Here is a 23497-nt window from a genome sequence, read left to right on the forward strand (position 1 = left end):
GTTAGCATTAAATTTACATTTAGGTTTTAATAGGTCGAGATAGCTTGCACAATGTATAAAAAACCCAGCAATAGAGTCAAATTAAGCTGAATTAAGAAAATCATAGATCGCAATAAAACTACCCATAAAGGAGGTTTGCGATGATGCTCTCTAGCCAGTGTTTTAAAACCAAAGACACAGCACAATTTGCAGTTCTCCACCAAATACATGAATATGGATTTCACCTGAAGGTGACTTGGAAGTTCTATATAACATGTAAATACCCAGAAAAGACAAACAAACAAAACCAAAGAAAGAAGTACTAAACAAAGGTTCTAAATAAACAAAAAACTTAAAAACACTTACGGTAACTACTTTCACTATCGCTGGCATTAGAGGTTACATGCTCTGAAATTGCAACACAATGGAAAAAAAAAATAAGGAACATACACTAATGGCATGGGTCCAAAAGAAAGCAAACTGACACAAAATAATCCAGATGAAAGACAATACTGATATCAAAATGCTGAAATCAATACATACTGCATATAAAAGTTTTAAGGTACTTCTCATAGCTCTCAGGATCAAGCTTAATTTCATATGAAAGGAATTGATGTTAATAAAAAGAGAAACATTATATAGCACATCAAAAGATTACAAAAAGTAGACTAATGCATAGTTCCTATCTAACCCTGCCACTTTTAGGTTTTCACTTCAAGATGAATTCTGTTGTGCAAAAATCATGGGGTTATGCGTTTCAACTTTTATGCAGGCAATTTATTGATTACATTTCTTGTAGCTGAAAATACTGGACTATATTGCAGGAAATATAAAGTAGTGCTTTCAATAATAGACACTTTCCTGTGCTATATTAAATATCTTACTTGAAGTGCAATGCAAAATTAAGATTCTTCTTTTTTTTTTCTCCAGCAATGCTGTAGTTTTAAAAAGCTCCCAACTTTTATTCTGGACTCTCTATATTAATTTCATGTCTTTTGCATAGCAATCAAAACACTTCAGTAGCTACAAGGTGTTTAGATTTACTTTTTTAAGGTATGTAACTGTGTTAAATATGTTCATGATAAAAATAAATGCAATTGAAGAATTTCAGGTATCAATCTATTCTTTTACTTTAAAATTCTATAAATCAGGTAAACCAATATGAACCTTGATATTGCTGAACTTTAAAGAATCCTTTTTCATGCCACCCAATGAGTGTATCTATCTATTTGTAGAGAAAACAAATAACATTCATGGGTTAAGCCTGCATAAAGCAGCTTGTGTTTGACCTATACAAATTAAATACAATTAATCTGAAATTATGTACCTGTGTGCATGTGATAATACACACTGTTGTCATGAGGAGCCTTTATAATACATAAAATTCAGCATGGTTCCTCCCCTACAAGACTAAAAGAAGGAAGCAAGGGGACTCTTGAGGTAGGAATACAGTTAATGAAGCAAGTATGCTTCTAGTGATTCATAAACATTTTTCAAAGTTAGTCATCATACGTAAATTAATTAACCTTTTAAAATGTTTTTGGATCAAGTGAACTGATATCTTTAAACCACAAATCTCTGGCTAGACTGAACTCCCTCATTTCATTTCTGTGCAGAAAAAACAGTCAGTTTTTCTGACTGGTCAAACAGTTGACCTGTTTGTGAGTACTAGCAATTTGGATCTACTTCCATTCCATTTTCTTGTCTTGCAAAAAGAATGTCCACATTGGCATGGAAGAGATAAACAGTGATGTTAAAAAGCCTCTTGACTGAACATGAAAGGCAGACACTATCAATTGAGAATACAAGCGTTCTGATAGTCTGATAATGGGCACAACTGGTAAAAACATAAAGCCTAAAATGACTGCAAGAACAGCAGTCTTGCAGAGCCCATGTAAGACAGCTTGCATTAAGTGTGGTAAGGCAGTTTCAAAAAGTCTGACTGTGCTGAAGAACAGACTGGAAGCCATCCGTTTTTATAATGAAATCACCTACTGATATTTCTGTAGCATATTACATAGTTTAAACGAGGTATTATCGTAAGGCCATAAAAGCTGCTTGTGATCTGCTGTAAACACTAAGGCCATAAAGGTTGCTAAGGTCTTCCACTCTAGACTGAGAATTTCCTTGAAAGTACCCATTTCAGAAATGGAAAATTAATATTATAGCTACTAGAATTTTTATTTAATGATTAAAACAAAGTATAGAAGTATACTGCTTCTCGCGTGTAATTTCAGGAACGCTATGAGTAACAGTTATGCCCTGGGAAGAAGTGTTCTTTTTAATGACCTTTAGTCACATATCTTTAGTGACTGATTTTGCTGTTCCATAAATGTACCACAATGTATGTGTTGAAAGCAAGTTTTTGACTTCTCTTGTCATTTTATTTTGTCATTTTATTTTGTCATTATTTATCACATAAAGTGGTGGTATCTGTGTACACCAACAGATCTGTTAGGAGTACTCATCAAGCTTTGAATCTTACTGTTCAAGTAGTTAACATTTCTGCAAGAAATGCAACAAAAACTTACATGTCTCCTCTATCAGCTACCCTCTACCTGGTCCAAAAGCATCATAAGAGGTCAAATAGGACAGAAAAACTCTCATGGCGTTTGTTAAGCAAAGTTTTTTTGTTTGTTTTAAGTAGCTGTAGACATCAGCCACCTAGAGAGAAGACTGAAAACCCTAACTAGTTGAAGTATTACAGTAATCGTTGTACTACTACTGTAAAAAGCCATAAGTTATTTTTAAATAAAGACAAAGACAAGGTAAATGTGACAAAGAAAATAATTATCATGTTTAAAAACACAGTACTATTAAGACAAACAAGTGCGTGCCGGTAAGCTTCTGAACAACAACAAAAAAAAATATAATGTGACAGTCACGTGAACTGAAAGTAATATGTTCCTAAAAACAAAAACCCCCAGAACATTACAAATTAGAAAAAGTTTATGCAACATTTTTAGAGTCAACCTCCTTATGCCAGTAGAGCACCAGTCTCAGAGACATCTGTTAAAAAAAAAAAATAGTAATTTTTCAGATGGAGGTTAAAATAACTTGGGAGTATTTTGATCACTTACTCAGGCCTTTTGATCCCATGTCGTCAGGGACCTCCTGCAGAGTAGTCCCCAGAGGGCAAGCAATAAAAAGACAATCACAAAGAAAATAATTGTCAGTAATATATAAAATTGGCGCTACGACAGGAGACAGTTCCCAGAACATCACAGGGGAAGGTAAGTCTTTAGGATTTGACCTGACTGGCACATAAAGCATAATCAGTGATGCAAATGGCACAGAAACACAGTTTGCAGCAGACCTGGTCTACGTTAGCAAACTTATGCAACTGCTTTTGGAGAAGACACTTTTTTAGTGCTGGCAACAGTGATGAAAATCAAAGTAAACTCTCTTCATTAGGAAAACCAAATTAGACTTTGAAGAAACCAGTCTAAAGGGACTGATTCAAGAAGCTGGTAAGCTCCATTATACTTTCATCGCTGCTGTGCCTTCTCCTCCAAGTCAGAATGAGGAACCAGCACTGACAGCACTGGAAGGCTGCTATCTCCTCCAGTTACGTATATACTGTCACTCAATAGTATTACCCAGTTTATTCCAGACTGGGCTGCTCCTGGGTTAAATTTTACTGTAACAGCAAACAAGCAGTTGTATTGATTTTGTAGATTGGTTTGTCATTGGCACCTCAAGCTCCGTTAGCCTGTTGCAGCTCATGAAACTGTCTCCATGGTAACACCCTACTGCAAGCTAGCAGGCCCTTCTACATGTGCTTCGCTCTCCATTGGATGCCACATACTTACGGTCAATATCACTGGTTTCCTGCTCACTCTGGTCCTTGTTCTTGTAGAAGGGAAATTTTCGGGAAAAGAGGTTCTTTTTACGCTTGTCATTGAATGACTGCTGAAGAAGAGAAGGAGGGGCAAAACAAAGGATGTCTAATGTCTGTGTGAACAAAGGCCCAGACCAGCAGCTTTGTGGAAGCTGACTCCTATAACCACATTATGCAGTGCATATTTAGTTTAACACTATCTTCTCAGCTCATTAAAAATAGAGATTGGGATCATAGCTTTGCTCACACCCTCCCTATTTAACATGCTTCACATGTACTGAGAGAACTGGGACGCTGGTTCGTCCTATATGGCCTGACCTGTACGTCACAAATTTAGGCTTCCTGGGAGTGTAAAAAGATGTGAAAAAACTAGACCGCTAGAAGATGGCCAAACCATAATGAGCTCAAAGTCAATGCAATCACTGATATTATCTAATATAGAGATTACAGTATTTAAAAAAAAAAAAAAAATGCTGAGGCTTTAAACAAGCTTTTGCGAACAACTGACATTGTAACAGCACACCAGAAGCATCTGCCAGTGTTACCCATTTGCAAAAGCAAAACTGTAAGTACCCTGGTGACAAATGTTAAATAACAAAGGAAAATGGAAGCTAAAAGCTGGCATTGTACTGAATGTTCTTATGATAAAACTAAATAACAGTAAAATAGGAAAATAGGAAAAATAGAAATGTGTCTAGCTAAAGTATCTAAACAATAAGAAAAAAAAAACCCAATCAAAACCACCAAAACAAACCCGTACTTGTTTCAATCTTTCACAATTTCAATTCATTGCAAGTTTGATGAAAGAAATTATTTTCCTCTACATAAGTCTGCATCCCAATACCAAGATTAATTTCCAAAAGATATTAACTAATTTCCTTTTTTTTTCCCCTGTAGCAATTATAGAGAACTACCATATAAAAAACTGTATGTCCAAGGCTTATGTTCAGCAACTTTTGACATTAGCTGCTTGTGTTGCTGAAGAATTTCTGCATCTCAGTTGCTACAACAATTTCTAGAGTTACCTATGTACACATATACATACCCACCCATCTGAATATAAATTATTACGGTGCTCCTTGTCTTAGTGATGGAGAGCATCAATGTATTTTCATTCATGTACATCTACAGGTATAATTAACACAGAATTTAGTAACATCTGCCATATCTTCTGCTCAAGACATTATGTGACTACAGCACCTTTAATTTACTGTTCTATGACAATAAAGAAACTCCATGTACAAATAATCAGTAAACTTTTTACTGCAGTTATGCCCTGCATTAGAACTAATCCAGCTAACTTGAAGCCAGCTGAAATTTCTTTCCATCTTTAGGCACAAATCATCTGATCAGTTTTGCCAAGACATGAAAATTTACCGTGTTTTTGTCATTTGGCTTGCAGAAACTCTATTATGGGAAGTAATAGAAAAAAGTAAGAAAACGCCCATCTTGGTGTTGAGACCCTATGCTGCAGGGCGACTGCTGATTTCTAAGCAGAGCCCACGTGCAGCAGGAAGTAATAAAACTTCCACAGAATCATTTTTTAAAAGGCTACTTAAAAAAAATGCGCATTTTTAATTCATACATTAAAGACTATTCGCAGCTATTTCTAAAATTTGGAGCATGCCAACTTTCAAGTAATTGTCTGCCTTCAGCCAGTGCGAGCTCATCTTCCTCTATTATATGCAACACAGTTCCCAAAGATAAGATACATTATCTTCTCTACCAGCACTAAGTATGGAATGAAATATAGTAACAACTAGGGGTCAAACAGGACAAACAGCTGGCCACCTTCTTTGGTGCAGTTACAAAACTAGCATTTGGCCTTCCTAAAGAGAAGGCCTGTAGTGCAATACAAAAGCTGCATCCTGCTACAGTATTGACAATCCTTCTTGCCATCTGTTTTAATACAGACTTGCTTGGCAGTACCAGATACTGAAACATTCAAGGATATCTTCATTACTACTGTGGGGTTTTTTGGTTTTTGTTTTTGTTTTTTAATTACTTAAGATTACCAGGTGTTAAAGAGGGACATGGTATCATGGGAGCACAGTGACACCGAGCTCTGGAAACAGCAATACTGTGTTAAGTAGGAAAACCTTTAATTGGCTGGCATCTGTGTTCACTAGAACTGTCATTCCACTGTAAGAATTGGTAAATTATCAACCTGACATATGGACAAAAGAACTGGATTCGAGCCAATCATATGCTTGCAGGAACCATAGTTGGCATGGGTAAGGTTTTAGGTTATAGTCCTCCTGACCTTTATCTGAAGTCAACAAGTCATTGCAATTGACTTCTCACAACCAGAAAGGTTAATATAATCTACAGAACAAGGGCAACAAAGAAATATGTGCCCAGAGGAGATCTTTGCTGAGTATACTGCAAAATACTGTAACATGAATTTTAAAAAGTGGAAGTCCCACAGCTATGTAATTGTTCCATTTGGAGAAGCCCCTCAGTTTGAGAAAAAGAACAGGGGAAAAAAATGTAACAAAGCTAAAATGGTGCAATTTAACTGAGGTGGTGAGACTCTTCAGTTTGTACAGTTAAAATAAAAGGAGTGGCTGATTTACTGTACTTCATAAAACATAATTGTGCTCTTCATTTTAGTTGTGAAAATATTTCATAACCATAATTATTTTATCTTTGTTCAGTATTCACTAAATCTTACTGAACTAACATTAAATTTTATATACTGCATGTATAATGGTCAGAGTCAGTTCCATTGCCAAAAAAGAGAAAATAAAACTAATATTATACTGATTTTGCATTAAAGATTAGCCAAAAGATTATTTTTAAAAGATATCATGATCATAAAAAGCTAGAGAGTATTGCTTATTAGTTGAAAATGCACAGTAACTGTATTAAATTTTTCATAAGCCCACTGCAAATCATAAACAGGCATCATAAGCAAGAATGTATTCAAACAGAAGCAGCACAGAAAGTGAGATAAATGTGTATATGAAAGAAACAAACATGAAAAATTAAACCATTTCTGCTCCAGATTCTTTAGCTTTCCTTAGAATGAAAGGAACATGGATTTTAATGTTTGCCATCAGTAGGGTTATCTTTAAGGTTTTAATGTAGAAATTTTGAGTAATTGTACAAAGTTGGTATTTCATCCTGTCCATGAAGTATTATAATATACAGACACAGGAAGGGACACAGTCCGTTAGGACACGTATGGTGTAGACAACTTAGTGAAAAAAAATATCATCATGACGAATACAGGAAGAATACCATAAGGAGAAATCATGATGTTAAAACATTTACAGCTGAAGCAAAAGATTGTGAACGGTGTAAGCGTGTTTGCAAAATGAAATGTTACTAAAGAAAAGGAACTGCAGTTGTCTATCAATGGCAAGCGTAGTTGCTTTTCCACTCAGTATTCCATGCATATCTTTGGTGCTACGCTAGTACACAGCAACTGTGCACTAACTCTGCTATTGTCAAAATGGTGCTTCAAATAGATCGTTAATTAATTGTTTCCAGTTTATTTGTACACACTACAAAACCATGCAATTATCTTTCAAAGAACATGGTAACATTTGAAAAATTACTTCATGTAATTAAAATAAGCAGAAGTATTTAAGCCATTTTTTGTTGTGACCTCTAAAAAGTGAACTCAAATTATAAAAATGATCAGGTTAAAAATTACAAAGTGATAACACTATCCCAATACCAAAATATAAGTGCACCAAAACAGAAAAAAACTGCAAATAATCCACTGAACCCTCAAAAGCAGTACTGTAATTGTTCATCAGAAAATAACTAAATATTGATTTCCTTTTAAACAAATACTTCCAGAAAACAGCATGACATTTTCTTCATTAATAAACTAAACTGAAACCTTTGCTACTTAGCAGAGGGATGTACATATGGATTCAACAGTCTTTAAAGTCCTACACTATCAGGATGAAGTATTGAAGCTTTAGTATTTTATATATGTGGGTTTTGAAGTAATAAAAATGTCGAAATAAATGAGTTAAAGGAATCTTTGGGATTTACAATAATGACTGACTTACGTTACAGCATTAGTGCTATTAAAATAATAATCACTATTTAAGAAATAGCTTCCTCAGAAGCTTAGAGCATGTTTCAGAATTTTTAAAATGACAGTATATTATTACTTTAGAAAGCTCTTACATCTAAAATGCATATACCTAAGTCTTGAAATTACTAGTTATACACTATTGGTAGAAATTGCGAGGTTGTGAAATTGTTTCTCACATGTCAAAACGACCAAAACATTGCAGAAAAACCACACCCTCAAAATAGTAAAAAAACAAATTTGGCTGCTGTACCATTATGAAACTGCTATAATTTCGGCTACAAACATTCCTATTAGTACTTAAGTAGCTACTCTGCTTTCTCACCAGTCATTCCCATCATGTGTACTGGGACAGGGATTGCATATTGTGCAGTGAACTGCATCAAGGGACTGACTAAACTGAAAACCAGGATTTCTTTTGGATTGGGTTATTTTTCATCGACATTGGCTACTTTGTATGATTCGTGCCCAGCCACATTGGTATTCGTGCCAAGAGAGCAGCGGTGAAAAAAAACAGCTGCGAGACGGAGACTGATTCTGGGCAGCAATGGCGCGAGCTTTGAGTTTTTGTTGGCCTATGCCCTTGCATGAAATTCTTTAAAGCTTCTACATCCATGATTGTAAAAAAGAAGTTAATTTATTCTGTCTCCCTACTGAGTACATTGTAAAACCTCATTTCGTCATAGGGACTCTGTTGAGCTTTACTTCCTTGTCTTCTAGACGCATTAAGAATAAATACCTTAATGAAAAAAAACAGTTTACTTTTCCTGAAAATTGGTAGTAAGCCCCTTCCCCAAAAAAGGGAGTCCTGGAATACAATCTGTATTACCATACTAAAGGACTAAACTGCTTTATAAACAGCACTTGCAGAGCTGTTAGAAATGGCACTATTCAATACATGATTAGTATCTACAACTCCTATTACCTTACAGTATCAATGAGAATATATATTTATAAGCTTATTCTTTAAACGATTTGCACTGTTTTGGCAATTAAAGTTTGCTTTGGTGCTGAGAATTGTTTTATTTTTCTATTTGACAGAATTTTATCTTTTCATTAAAATCTGAAACCGAGTCTGACATAAACCACTGAAAAAGGTTACCATTCACAATGCCAGATGTAATTAGCACTTCATTAACTCACCCCTTTATCTCCTCTTGTTTTGGAATTGAATTTCACTGTCTTTAAACGGGCTCGTTCTTTTTTCTCAACTCTACCACAAAAACATACACAAAAATGGTAAATCAGCAACATTCCTGAACTTCAAGTTACTACTTGTTACAATGTAAGCATACAGGTGTACCTTTTGTAGGATAGATTTTTATTGCTGATGACACCAGAAAACAGAAGCACGCTAATGGCAAACTGTATTGGAAAAGTAAGGTATTATTTCTCAAGTAATGAGCTTTGAGGGTATTGGAGTATTTTGTGATTATATAGATTCAATAAACCCAGAGGGTGCAAAGAGAAAACATGACATAGTAAATGAACAGCCTCAATTATGAGTCAACAGCAGATATTACGATTAGGAGCACCTTATCTCTTATTTGGGTTTCTAGTATGCCAACAAACACCTCATCCCATTTACTCTGGCCACCCAAGAAAGATTTAACAGTTTCCTGGGTTCTGTGTAGAAAGAATTCATGATATTATCATGATTTGAATAAAATTAAATTCAGATTTTTTGCACCTTTGCACCTTTTCATACATAAATGGTGTAATGTTATTAAACCCATATCTAATGTCATTAAGCCCATACCTCGCTTACAGTGAGAACAGAGAAATGGACTTGTACCACCTTTATCAACTTCAGAATGCAACTCCTAAGGCTAAATAGGATTTTATCAAACTTCTCGTTAAGTTAGTCAGAATCCCACTACACATTATTTAAAACCAAATAAACCCAACAAACTAGTGGCTTATGTGGTAAAGAATTAACAACAAAGAGCAAAGCATATGTAATATATGCATTAATCATATCAGACATTTAATAGTAGACAAGTCAAAGTAACGAAATATGACATACCTGCGTTTGCTAGGGATAACTCCAATTTCATCACTTTCTCCATCTGGAGTTACCTGCCGTGCTTGCCACCATTCATCATCAGAAGCATTAATGACATGGAGAATATCACCAAATTTGAAATTCAATCCTTGACTGGGAAGGCCACTATCTTTAGTCTTGTCATAATCAAAAAGAGCTCTACAATGAGAATAAAAATAAGACATTGAAAAAGCAAGGAAAAAAACAGGGGAGTATGAATAGCACAAAATATGAAGCAAGCTGCCTGTGTTCATAAATGATTGCCTCATTCCGACAGCTGCTTAAAACAAGACGGCTGAATGCACTCTCTCATATACAACACACAAAGACAATATGTAGTACAGTATTCATACACATTTCTAGGTTTTAATGATTGAGAACAAACTTAATCCAGAGCAAAACTAGTTCTTTACAACAGGTCTACAGCAGATGCCTCCTGCAATTCAATTATGTACTTAGCACAGAGCAAGTTACATGTCAGCCTAGGATAAAAAAGGCAAGCAAGTATTTGAAGCATACAGCATTGTTTAAAGTTCTGTAATGTACCCTGGTTTGTATAAAATTATAAATTGGAATTACTTTAGTAAATAAAAATTTCTTTAAATTGAAACTTAATTTCTTTAAAATGAAAGTCGATATCCTGCTCAGAGAAAAAAAACCCGCAAGCAAACAAAAAACCAAAAACCAACCCCCAACAACTTCGTTATTGTGCCTAAAGAACCTTATGTGCATTCTTTTGGAAAATTCCCAACCATTAGAAGATAATCTCATCTTTTCTTCCAAGGATTTTCTAAGTGCCTATTTTCAAATAATAGGCACCAGCAATACCTGAACACCAGCTGCGTGACTAGTTTTATTAATATTCCCTTTGCCAGCAAGGTTGGTTTATGCAAGTCTGCTATTACCCAGATCTTGCTTTGCACGGACTCCTTTCCTCCTACCCCCACCCCCAGTTTTGCTTATGAAAGCACAATTGTCCAGAAATGCACATGGTCCACCACACCGTGGAAATGATCTGGGTTAAAACTAATTTGTTTTCTCCCTGTTAGTTCATTTTATGTCTGGATCAGTTTTCTGAGGAACTGAAGAGACCCGCAGTATTTTTCTCCCAGCACAATTGAGCATTTTGTGAGGATGTGAAAATGAATGGTGACAGGAGCCTCTTACCAAAGTGTAAGAGATACTCCTAAGATTATGTCTTAGAAAGGACTCCTATTTTACATTTGAAGTCAGTGCATGAACCTCAACCATGTAAGGCAAGAAGTGCCTGTATGACCCAGGCCAAAAAAACCTCGACTTGATTTCATTTGTAAGGCCATGTTTGTCAGTGATGAACTTTCTAAACGATACCCTATTTCGATTTAGAGACTTGATACCAAGTCCATCACAAAGTAGCATCAATAGATTACAATGTAATGATATTAAAATGGTGCCCTTTTCCTTGTCCAAATTCAGTTTGTTTCTTCATGCTGAACACTGATCTTATGTACCTTTTTCTGCTAGATTTTTAATGTCTCTGATTATTTTTTTTTTTAATAACCCATGTAAGTACCTGTTGGAACTGTTTGCTTCAAAACTTATTTTAGCTTTGTGAATTTTGCCTTTCTAAAGAACTGAGTGCATATCTTTGGGTTTGAATTGTATTTGTTCATGACAAATTGCTTACAGAGAAAAAGTTCAAAATTTTCTGTCAGATCAATTTATCTTTAGCATAAGGTCTACCGCAAAATCAGAGTTGTCTGAGACCCCATGCCTTTCTTGGGCCATAAAAAGTATCACAAACTTTTCAAAAAGGGTTGAAAGTTTTAACAAATACTTTCTAAGATGTCTAGAATAAGACATAAATTTTAAAATAGCTTAGAAATATTTACTCTCATGATGCACAAAGCCCTATATCTAAATATGCAATACTTTTAATTTGTTGAATTTATAATAAAATCTAGGCTTTCAATTTTGAAATAGCTTGGAGGTTGAAATATAACCTTCCTTCAGTAGTGCAACTTCCACTATAAGATGTTTTAGTTTAATTCCATAACATACTTGAAACATCCCAATTCTTTTTAAAAAAATAGAACCCTCTTCTTCTTTGAAATAGCCTGAATACTGTAGGTAAGAAAATTATACACCCAGTAATTATTCCTCCAGATTCATTTTGCATGTATTCGTTCAAGAAGAAATCTGGACAAGCATCATTCCGTGTCTCAAAATAAATTGCACATACTCCATGCTTTTCATGCAGATTCAAGTTGTATACATTTTCACTGACTTAAATAAATGCACCATGAAATTTATTTCCTGAGAATTCTTGTTAGCATTCAAGCAGTGATTTCTACCGGCACTATTTCTAAATTCTAGTTTGAACATAAAATATGAGCAGTTAACTGGGCCTAACAGCATTAACAGTTGTGTTGACTGCATGAGAAAAAAAAAATTCTTAAGACTGAAATAGAAGCACAAATGCATAAAAACATACTATCAATATGTGCTCTTCAAACTAGATAAATGGTTACACAGAATAGTTCTTGAACAATGAAAGGCTCTTTCATCAAATACTTCTCCTCTGGTGAGGGCACTTCAAGAAAAATAGTTTTATTGGAGAACAAAGTCAAAGATGATAAAGATTGTTTTATAATAAGATGAATTAAGAGTACCACACAGTAGTGACAACTTCTGCACTAAAATTTAGAGGAACACCAGGAACTGGTAATGATAAAACAAATGAGCCAAAAAGCAAACAGAATTAACAAAAATCTCTTTGGATTCCAACTGATTAGCATGGCCTTTCCTGTATGCCTGGCAAGTCACCAAATGAGAACTCATTTCACAGCCAAGATGACATATTTTTCTACAGACTGGTATATAAAAAAAATTTCCTTTATTAACTCCCTGTATGTAGACTTTTATTACATGTTAATACATGGTACTAACAATACCATATAAATTTATTTACGTAACAGTAACAATATTGTAACAATACAATATACATTTATTTAGCGTAAGTTATAAACACAAAGTTACTTAAAGATAAATTTGGTATTTCTGATCAACTACTCCTAAAAATTACTTTACAGAGAAAGCACTGCATCCTCCCTTTCATTTTACCTTGTATTACTCAGCCACTACTCAGCACTAAAAAAGGTAACCTGGTTCCTCCATTTACAAGTCTACAGAAACTGAAGTTGTTGCGTGCTTCATGAGTGCTTATGTTTCAAAGCCAAAAATTTAATGGCTGTGTTAACAGTGCCAAATTTTCCAGAACATCTTTTTACCTGGCTACACTCATTACTTTCAGTATCATAGGCTGCTGATCAAGTTCTTCTGACGCATTTCTTCTTTTAGGGTATTCTTGCTGAACAAAGCAATTCCTGCAGCAAAAGCATCTCTGTGTATTATTTCATGAAACATGAACTAATCTTACCACTTCAGAATGAATGAAGTTCAGGTTATAAAGGAGGTTCTCTGTTTCTCTCTGAGTTTTTAGGAAAGCTGTTTGAAACTAGATGTTTGAACTAGCAGAATAACACAGGAATGCCCAACTAAGCTCCTCCTGCAGGCAAGTACACTTTTCAGGCCTAGTGTTAATGCCAGATCTTATTTTTTTCAATTGATTTAGTTAGGATTTCATAATGATTTTAAAACTGTAAAGCTTATTCCACTTTGACACATAACCATTTTCTGCTCTGACTCTAGCAGAAATCACCACCATTGTTTGAATTTAAAAATGTATCATGCCAGAAAAATGCATAAAGAGAAAAGTAATTTTCAGTTTTGAATTCTACGCACATTGCACAGACTGAGATTTGGCATCCAAGATGAGATAAAATATGGAACAAGCTTACTCCCTATCAACACATTATCATAAAAGCTTGATACCACTGAGGTATCTCATCTTTTCACATTCGCTTTTTGCATCTGCAGTTGAAGGAGAACAGCATATAGATATAATTCAGATGCAAAATCAAAATATTGTGAGAATCTCTCTCCTCTTACAGTAAAGATCAAAAGAAATATGAAGCAAAAATAAGGGAAGGCCATTAAATCAGTACATCTTAATTAGTCGGGGGGGGGGGAGGAGGAGAAGAGGGGGGAAGTATTACATGCACAAATGAAGAGTTTGCTGCTGAATTGCTATATTTGTATTTCCCTCCAAGGAGTGTTTGTTAAATTGCTACTCACCATATACTGATATACATACAATTAAGAACAAAAATCTCCCATTTTACTTCAAATTGTATTTTCAGGCAAACACAATAATCTTTTCCTTAATATAATATAACACTCCCAAAACACTGTTTACAGGCAGACTATTCATAAAGATACCAAGTTTCAGTTACAGGGACACAAGGATGTAGCTGATACTACTTGCTATTTTGTTACCACGATTTTGAGGAATCACCAGAGATTATTAGTTTCAGAGTGTTTTTATTTGATACGTTTTCTGCAATTGTGGTTGAATGCCTACAAACATTTCACTGTTGGATTTACCATTCAATTCAGCATTATGTTATATAACTGGAATCCTTTAAGGAAAATCCAAAACCAAATATTACAGAAAAAAAGATAACTTCAGTTACTAAAATAGGCTTTGAATTGATACAATTAAGAGTACAGAATGCTCATACCAGAGTGACTTATATAAGAAGGAAGAGGCTGGATAACTAACATGTTCTGTCAGTATCTAGCACTATGTGAAAAGATTCATAAAACTTACTTCAGTGAGGTCAAAATTACATCAGAAACCAGACAGAACAGATGTGAACCCATCCTGTGTATACTGAGCAGCCTACCAATCTTTGGCATCTTTTGGTGTGATGACAAGAGTAGATCTCAAAAGCCCTAGCAGCACCCTCTGTTTGGAAATGTGGGTGGAAAGTACTTTTCCTGAAGAATTTTTGCATTTTAGATTTTTGTTCTGACTTTTAATAAGGCTGATTACCCAGTCTTAAAAGCCTTTCTGCCAACAACCTGGGGAAGGCTGCATTTTCTGCAGCAGCTGGCAAAGTCAAAAGCTCAACGACTTCCACCAGTGGAATAATAGCTACATAAACACAAAATGCTTGCCAGTGGCTTAAAATATCAGACCAACGTGTGAACATGAGCATAAGCGGTTTAGAACCTAATCAGGCTATAGGTAACCAAGCAAAAGAAAAGCATTTAGAATTGTTTAGGCTTAGTTATATGATGAGGGCTAAAGCAATAAATCTTGGGATTACAGAAAGGAGGAAGATCTCACCACAATATCCATATGTACACCTACCTGTAGAAATTCTAAGACATGGATAACTCTGACATCAAGCACTTATGCTTAGTACTTAAGGCATTTATCCTTAGAGTTTTAAATTTTGACCCCAAAAAATATTTAAGGCAAACTACAAAAAAAAAAAAAAACCAACCCACCCCACAAAACCCAACCAATCAAAAAAGGAAAAAAAAGAAAAACAAAAACCAACAAAACAACCCCCCAGGTAATGCTACTAAAATAATAGATCAAAACTTAAGAAGTATATGTTATAGTCAATCTAAACAGAAGTCCTGTATGAGGACATTTGTTTCAAAGCCTTCAAAAATAGGTTGTAAAGGACTGAGACTTTACTGAGCATAGATGTACTGACTCAGGTAATACTTGCTTCCTATCCCATAGCTCAACAGACATAGCACCATGAACAAAATAGTATCTGCTTTGGATGGGAAAAGTCAAAACCACCTGAGCCCAGCATTTCAGCAGGTATGGCAGCAAGGTCCTACAACATTTTAAACCAAGTTTAACCTGAGAACCAGCATTACTGAAGCTTAATCTCCTCTACTAAAATGGTCTGGACCCTGCCAAGATGCTACTGCTGGCCCTTATTCAATCCAGCGATGAGCTGGTTTGGGGAACTCAATCATTATTCTTAAAAATGCAACCCTTTTCCCCCACACTCCTTACTTGAAATATTATGCTGTATCAGTGTATGATAACTGATGTAGGATTTAGCTGGCACATTAATGAGATGCACCTTGCCACAATTTCCCAGTGAAACCACCTATTTTCTTAACTGCTTCGTGCTCTTTTATACTTCAACTTCCTTTTAACCTTTTTTATGTTTAATTTTATATGAATAAATTATTGAAGATTATTCAGTTCATTTGATTTGATGCATTTGCTCTCTTGGCTACCATGGAAAATATGCTGTAACAAAATGCCATCGGATCTAGAAATAAGTTTTCTTAATACAAGCTGAGAATACAAATAAAGCTAAAGGAAATAAGATGGAAGCATGTCAAAGCTTAAGTAAACGGAGACAAATCTGAACTCAAAAACTGAACAAGGAAGAATATGAAGACTATTGTCACAAAAACTCAAACTGAATTAAGCAATTTATTAAGACTTTACACATACACTGACTTGCAGAATGTTTTTGCTGGAAGATTATGATCTCTGAGGCAAGACAAAAAGCAAGTAACAGCACTCATACAGGGTTCTCGTGGCAATTACTTCTTTTTTTAACCATTCTATTAACTGATCAAAAATAAGCTTTATTTTTAATACATTTTGCATATAAATATATATTTGTTAAGTTCAATAATGAATAAATAATTGTCTAGCAATGCAAATACAGAAATATACAAAGTCTACAGAAAAACACACTAGCAATACTGTGAAAAAGCTCATTACCTGACATAGAGGGATCTCTTCTGGCTGGTTCGCAAAGATCCTGATCCTGAACTAATGCTACTGTTCATCATCTGTTCCCGTAAATCATGTATTTTAGCTTCAAAACGACTGTATTCTGCAAGAAAGGAAGGCATTGAAATTAAATTTCCCTGAACTTCAGCAATTAAATTAACTGAGATAAAATTTGAAATAAATGTGATTAGACAAAGCAAATAATCAAACTGTTATTAAAAATTATTTGGTTTTAATCTATAGATTACAGTAACTACTTTTTTCTAATTAAGACAACAATTTCTACCAATAATTATAATTTTTATAGTAATAAAGACTGATATAGCTAAATTTTTAACACCTGACAAAAGAAAACTTCAAAACATACACGTGAAATGAATAAGCTTATAATCAAGAACTATATACTTCAAATTTTAAAGAAATGGGAATGAAAAGTGTCTGTACTCTAAAATTACTGGACTTGAATTAGATAAAGAATTTAGCACTACAAGGTGGGAAATAAGCAGAATACCTTCTGAATAATACAATGTTTCCATTGGAGCTGAGGAAAGGAAAAAAAAAATCCAGAATTCTGGCATGAATTTCAATCCACTTCTAAACAGCATTAGCGATTCTAACTCCCTCTCAAGAATTATGTACAATGTTAATCCTGGAAAAACGGATTGTGTTCTTACACAGCACTGTGTACCATTACAACTAAGCTAAATGCATTTGATTTTAGCTACAAAGACAGGCAAGTAAAATAATAATAGCTTCTTCAGGACAAACATTTCCTGAAGTGAGGTACTTACATGCTGTCAGCATAAAATATGAACTCAAAACAAGTTAGTTTTCCCTTCAGTTGAATACTTTCGACTTCAGGATCAACAGATCCACTTGTAAAACCTTCCTAGCTAAAGGAAATGTTCTGCAGCCACCACCTTCGCCAGGAGACCACGTGATGCCAGATTAGAACAAGTCAACACTAGGAGAGCCAGGGTGTGTGCAGCAAGCAGCTGCTGAACTGGGTACTCTGCTGCTCTTCCTAGCTGCACCCTTATTCCCTGTCGGCATCAATTTACACAGGAAACACAAAACTGATAGAGAGGGCTTTAAAATGCAAAAAAATCTTGAAAAAAAAATCACTAAGGGTTCCTTCAACACTTATCTAAATACTAGGAATGATTTATCATATTACATTCTGTAGCACTTTCTCCCCACAAACTCGGACAGTGAGCACAGACTAACCAAAGGGGAAAAAAAAAAAGTTACGGAAGAATATTCTGTGAACCAGTTTCTGATGTATCACTTCATCAAGGTTACTAATAAATCTGATGCTCAAGAAATAGCAACTATTATTAACCCTGTCCAGAACATGGCAATATGAACAGTCTCTTAAATAACCTTGAGTTTTGTTGTTTAAAACCAAAAGTTGTTAGTTTTTAAGACAGTATCTTAGGTTTAAAAACAGCATCGAATGCCTTTTAACAAATAAAGTCCATATCAAATAATCTACCAGCACTAAATCAGACTGATGAGGTTGGTTGACAAACGAAAAAAAAACTATTTCCACAAATACCACTGCTAGCACTAAGAGCAAAAGAATTTAAGATGACAGCATGGTAACCTAAGAGGAACGTGAAAAAATGACACCTTTTAGAAAACAATATCCTTTAGGGAAAGGACCTGGATGCAGAGAGAGAAGTATACTCCTGCTGTGCTACTGCTGTACTGCATGGCCTTAGGTAAGTCACTTCATTTTACTCACTATACCTGAGAAATTCTCTGTTAAGCCTCCCCCTGTTTCTTGGGTGTTTTGGAAGATTAAAGCTTTCACATTCAAACATACTATAAGAATAGTAGCTGAGATTTCTGACATAAGAGATACCCTCCCCCGCCCCACCCCATGTGAAAGGAAGGTAAGTACTGAAAAGACCAGATAATCCAAGCTTTTTCTTGTGCTACAGCCTGTTCAGTACTGAAAACGTTTGCAGTTCTTTGCAAAAGATACTGGAAAAGACTACGAATTTCTGTTAAGAAAGTATCATGTGTCAACCGCTGGAAGAATCAATTCCCTCCTGTGTAGCATGTGGTACATACGAGAGTTAACAGGGGAGGTTATTCCTTACTATCGCTTAACTCTATCCATCCTATACATCATCTTTGGGTTGCTGGTCTTGCAGTCTCCTGGAGTAATTTGATTTTTCACATCAGAACTCCTGGAAAGTAAGTGCTGAATGAGTGACAGGGACATCTGTAGGAGTAAGAAGGAGAATCATTTCTACATAGAGGCTCCTACCATACCAATAAAGCAAAAAAGGAAACTAAAGGGCTGAGGTTGAGAAGGCTCTATGTTCAAAACGAAGGGGTGCCAAGAGATGTCATATTTAGGAAAAGCTTAAACACTCTGTGCAGATGGAATCTGGTGAGATTCTTTGGTGTACAGCAAGCTGAAAATTTGAGTTATATTCCTCTTACAGAAGGTTCTGGGACAAACAGGATGGATAGAAATCTCAAAATCATTGGGTTTGGGGCTGAAAAACAGTTGGGATTTTGGGGTTTTGCGCTCTGCTTATCTGTCTAGGAGAGGTTATATTTCTATCTCTTTAATTCAGAAGAGTTGAACATCAACTGTCTTCAGCGCCTTCAATCTCTTATTAAACTACCATCTGGTAGTTTATGAAATGGAGAAAAGTAGTTGCAAGATAACAGTCAGAAGATTGTCCACAGCTGCTCCCTCTTACACGCTCTGTAAGAGGGGACCATCAATAGCGAACAGCTGGCAGCAAGACTGCAGACTCCTATCTGAGATGTGTGTGTGTATCAAATGAAATCCAAACAAAATGCAAATTTATAACTACCTCCACACCTCTGTTTTTACTCAATCCCTGCAGTAATACCTTACTACTTACTGGAAAAAAAAAAAAAAGGGAGGAAAAAAAAGCAACAAATTGCAGAGAAGTAGCATCAAATTTACACTAATGGAAGACTTTATATAAACGGATATACCAGACACAGATGACTCTCTAAGAAGCCCCCGTAGCTAAAATAACATAAAAGCAGAAGTACTAGATAAAAACAAAAGCATGATCTTAGCTTAACACTTGTCTCTGACAGGAAAGCAAGTAGTTAGGGATTTAGAGATGAGAACTAGGCAAACACAAAGGGAAGTGGTACCTCCCCTTCATGTGCTCTCATATCCTCCAATATTTTCAATGTTTACAGAATTTCATTGTATGCCTAAATTACGTATTTCATCCAGTTTATCACCACAACATTCTCCCAAATGTTGGAGAATGGTTTTCTTTATAATTCCATTCTTTCTTATGGGGAATGCATAATATTACATATATATGTGTATGACAAAATTGACCTTATTTTTCCCCCCTAAAATACAGTGAACAGCACAATAAACTCCCAACATGGCTAAGTGTGACAAAAACATACAATGCACATATAAAACCTTTCTTTAAAGTTTTATTTTCCACTTCAACATTCCCGAAATTCGGAGCTGGAACAGGCACAGAGAGCAAGATTAAAAGGGCACTCTTTCTTTGTTAAGAGCTAATGAAGAGCTTGGCTGAGAAGGAAAATGATTGATCTCTGGTCTAATGTCATCAGGGTAACCAAACAAAGGACAAAAGCTATTTAAATGAAAAGGTAAAACTGACTTTAACCCAAATGGACTAGGCTGGTACAAATATGCCTCCAATTTCCACAGCCATGAAAACACTGAGATTCTGAAATGGTATTTTAATAAAAACAATGGTGGCACAAGAAACATCCCCCCATATGCCCCATGAAATTAAAACCAAAACTGAACCACACAATCCAACCCTCAATCCTTTCACGTAACAATTTAACCAGGATCTGAAACCTGATTGTAATGTTCTGAATTTTACAAAAGCTGCTAATGCTATACATCGAATAAAGGGTAATATGCAGCAAGACTAACATGAAATACAATGAAGTAATAACACAAGAATAACAGCCTTTCTTCTTGGCTAGAATTTTCTCAAAGTTTCCAGTAAGTTTAGGAGCAGGGAGGGAGTGGTACTTGCTATCACAACACAGAGCTTGAGGAAGCACAAGCATCTGCCGCTTCAATTCATGGCACTTACCCAACAGTGCCCCACCACCACCAAAGATTAAAAAAAAAAAAGCCTACTCAGGTTTACATATAATCAGTTGTTAAGAACATTGGATGGATACATCTGGGATCAAGTCTAAACTTTAGAATTATACTGGATAAGCAGATGGTGCAAAACTAGACTAAATTTGCTAAATTTCACATTTGCATGTATTGCACAGCAAAAAGAAAAAAAAAATTAAAAAAAAGGGGGGGTGGGGGGTGGGAATTAGGAAATCCTGGAAGATTACTCTGTTCCTGAGGTCCTAAAGTGATTTTACCTAGAAAATTGTAATGCTTTCAATGTCAATGTTTAACAGAAATCAAACCTTCAGAGAACGGGGCTGACCAGTGAAACATTCCTGGACTGCCTATCTGCTGGACAACAAGAGGACAGTGATACTCAAAGCTACATGGTCAACAGTCTGTACAGGCAGGGGAAGAGAAAAAGAAGTTGCAATGGAAATTAATTTGGTCTGGAACACACATTCTAGCAAATGGGGTAAAAGAACAGAAGACTACGACACGGAATGGAAAATTCAGCTAACAGCACAGAAGGAAAAGCAACTCAAGGAAGCATAGATGTGTGTACAGGGAACAGATGGCAGCACAGCACTGTGAGGCAGAGAATCTTACATATATTGAACCCACGAAGAGCTGAAAAAGTTCACTTTAATTAAAAAAGTATGCCCCTTGCTTCCCTCTTCCCATCTGTCTGTGGAAAGCCCTTCTTTAGCAGGGCTCACTGGATCTGCCAAAGCAGGACTCCTGTGATGACAGTTTTATATAACTGCTGATTTATAGTCTTTTCTCCACTCTCAGAATATTCAATTTTCCTTTTCATAGTGCCAACAAAGTGAGAAACAGAGCCTGATAGTGAGTTAGGATGGCCACGACCACACTGATCTTGTATTAACCTTACACTGGTTTTCAGTTCTAAGCTTCTGAGGCAGGACTACAACAGCATGTAGATGACTGAAGTTATATTTATGAGTCTAATCATGTACCACTACCCAGTATTTGAGAAATTCGTAAGTACCATTTGTGTTTTGCACACCTTTCTTTGTTACAGATTGTACTATAAATTTCAGTTAGCAGAACAGGCTGTGGAGTATAGCATATTTAGTACTACCACTCAAAGACACTAGCAAAGAGGTTACCTATTAGAATGTATGGACCACAATAAAAACATCTTAAATTATATTTGAGAAGATATTTTGCTTCAATGCTTGTAATTTTTCATTAACAAGACCTGAGAGAGACCACAATGTATTCCACACGCTATTGGTGGCTTTCCTGCACTCTTAATGTGTAATGAGCTTGTACCTCATTAATCACTTGAAAGACTAGGCCAATGGTATTTCAAAACAGATTAGAAAAATTGCATTTGTATTTAGTTAAGAACACCACCCGCAGAGCCTGTGAAAATCAGAAAGAGACTGGGTCCAGTCACTGCTGAAGTGAATTCACCAAAAATATTGTTGAAGGTTTACCACACATTCACAGCTTCTAAAAGCCTGCACTACTCAAGAAAGAATTTTATTCATTATGTTAGAGAGCAGAAGTGAGGTTTTAAAGGATTAAAACATGTATAAGCCGCCTTATAGCATCTATCAGGACTATATATATAGCAGAACCCTTCTTCTAATCTTAATAGGCCTGATTTTAAAGGTACTTTAACTGACTAATCTGGATTACCTGCAAATGAGTAGAACCAGGTACAAACATGCAGGAACAAAGGTTTGGAAGACTAAAGACCACATATCCCAAAGCAGGATCTTTTTTTTTTTTTTTTTTTTTTTAATAGATTTTCATTTTATGAAATTGGGATATATTTATCTTTTAAACCACCTTTGTTTTTCAGCTATCCTCTTGATACAAAGCAAATACTGAAAACTAAGTATTGCAAAAGCATTACTGGCTTTGTGCTACCCCAGCTGGACTTCTACAAATAGAAGATTTACAATGTATTTCAAGACAAATGCTCAGAAAATAATCTCAGCTTATAGACATGAAAGTAATACTATTTCCCAGGGCTTAGTTATTCTGCTTTAAATTCCACTAGAAAACAGTGCATAGATGAAGTGTCAGAAACAGAAAAATTGGCCAAATACTGGCCAACTGAAAGGCGAGCTCTAACAAAGTGTTGGGTTTCTTTCCTTTTCCCCTTTGACTCATTTGTTTTAAAGACAAGAGAGAAAAAAAAAAAAAGAAATTCAAAGTTGTCATACTTGGATCTTATTTTCAGTAGATGGATGCATTCCTTCAAAACAAAAAATACGTGAAAATCCACCTAAAAATCTGGCTAACAACATATGAGTAGTTTTGATTCCTCTATAAATCTTGAATACATTTTGCAACAGAAACCCCTTATTTCCTTTATTAAAACTGAAAGCAAAATGTGTGTTAACTATATGAACAATGCAAGCTCAGAAGCAGAGGTTTTACCAAAAATACCTTGAAATCTTCTCTTGGAGAGATCCATACTGATCCACCCAATCACCTAAGAACTTGGAGCTAATCTCATCACTTAACTGTCTTACTACTCTTTTAGAAATGAAATTGATATACAGAGATGGATTTAAACTAAATTACAAAGAGAATATCAATGTAGATTCTAAACTCTAAATAACAGGCAGCTGATAACTCACAGGAAAAGAGCCTGCTGCACTAGTTAAAATTATTATTTTATTTTTTGTATATCAAGTGGATCCTTGAGAAGAAGAGTGCTGCTGCCCTCTTCTGAATTTTGCCCCTGCTTTGGGGGAAGGGTCAGGTGACCAGCGAATGACTGCTGATGCCAA

At 35.5% G+C, this 23497-nt stretch overlaps 1 protein-coding gene across 25 annotated transcripts in view; it reads right to left on the minus strand.

Moving 5' to 3' along the window:
• The window catches only part of DLG1 (discs large MAGUK scaffold protein 1), a 160454-nt gene that overhangs the window by 14301 nt on the left and 122656 nt on the right, over positions 1-23497 (minus strand). For 10 of the 25 annotated variants that reach the window (XM_030494760.2, XM_032920112.1, XM_030494759.2 and 7 more), the window contains 5 exons: positions 16574-16688; positions 9901-10077; positions 9018-9087; positions 3792-3891; positions 346-387 (listed from right to left, as the gene is read on the minus strand). In XM_030494760.2, the coding sequence (XP_030350620.1) occupies positions 346-387; positions 3792-3891; positions 9018-9087; positions 9901-10077; positions 16574-16688 (504 nt within the window). Of the gene's footprint in view, positions 1-345; positions 388-3059; positions 3094-3791; positions 3892-9017; positions 9088-9900; positions 10078-16573; positions 16689-23497 lie in introns of all 25 variants that reach the window. The other 15 variants (XM_030494767.2, XM_030494766.2, XM_030494774.1 and 12 more) reach the window with 5 other exon arrangements.

The sequence above is a fragment of the Strigops habroptila genome, chromosome 8 (assembly GCF_004027225.2).
Source record: "Strigops habroptila isolate Jane chromosome 8, bStrHab1.2.pri, whole genome shotgun sequence".
NCBI classification, from domain to species: domain Eukaryota; kingdom Metazoa; phylum Chordata; class Aves; order Psittaciformes; family Psittacidae; genus Strigops; species Strigops habroptila.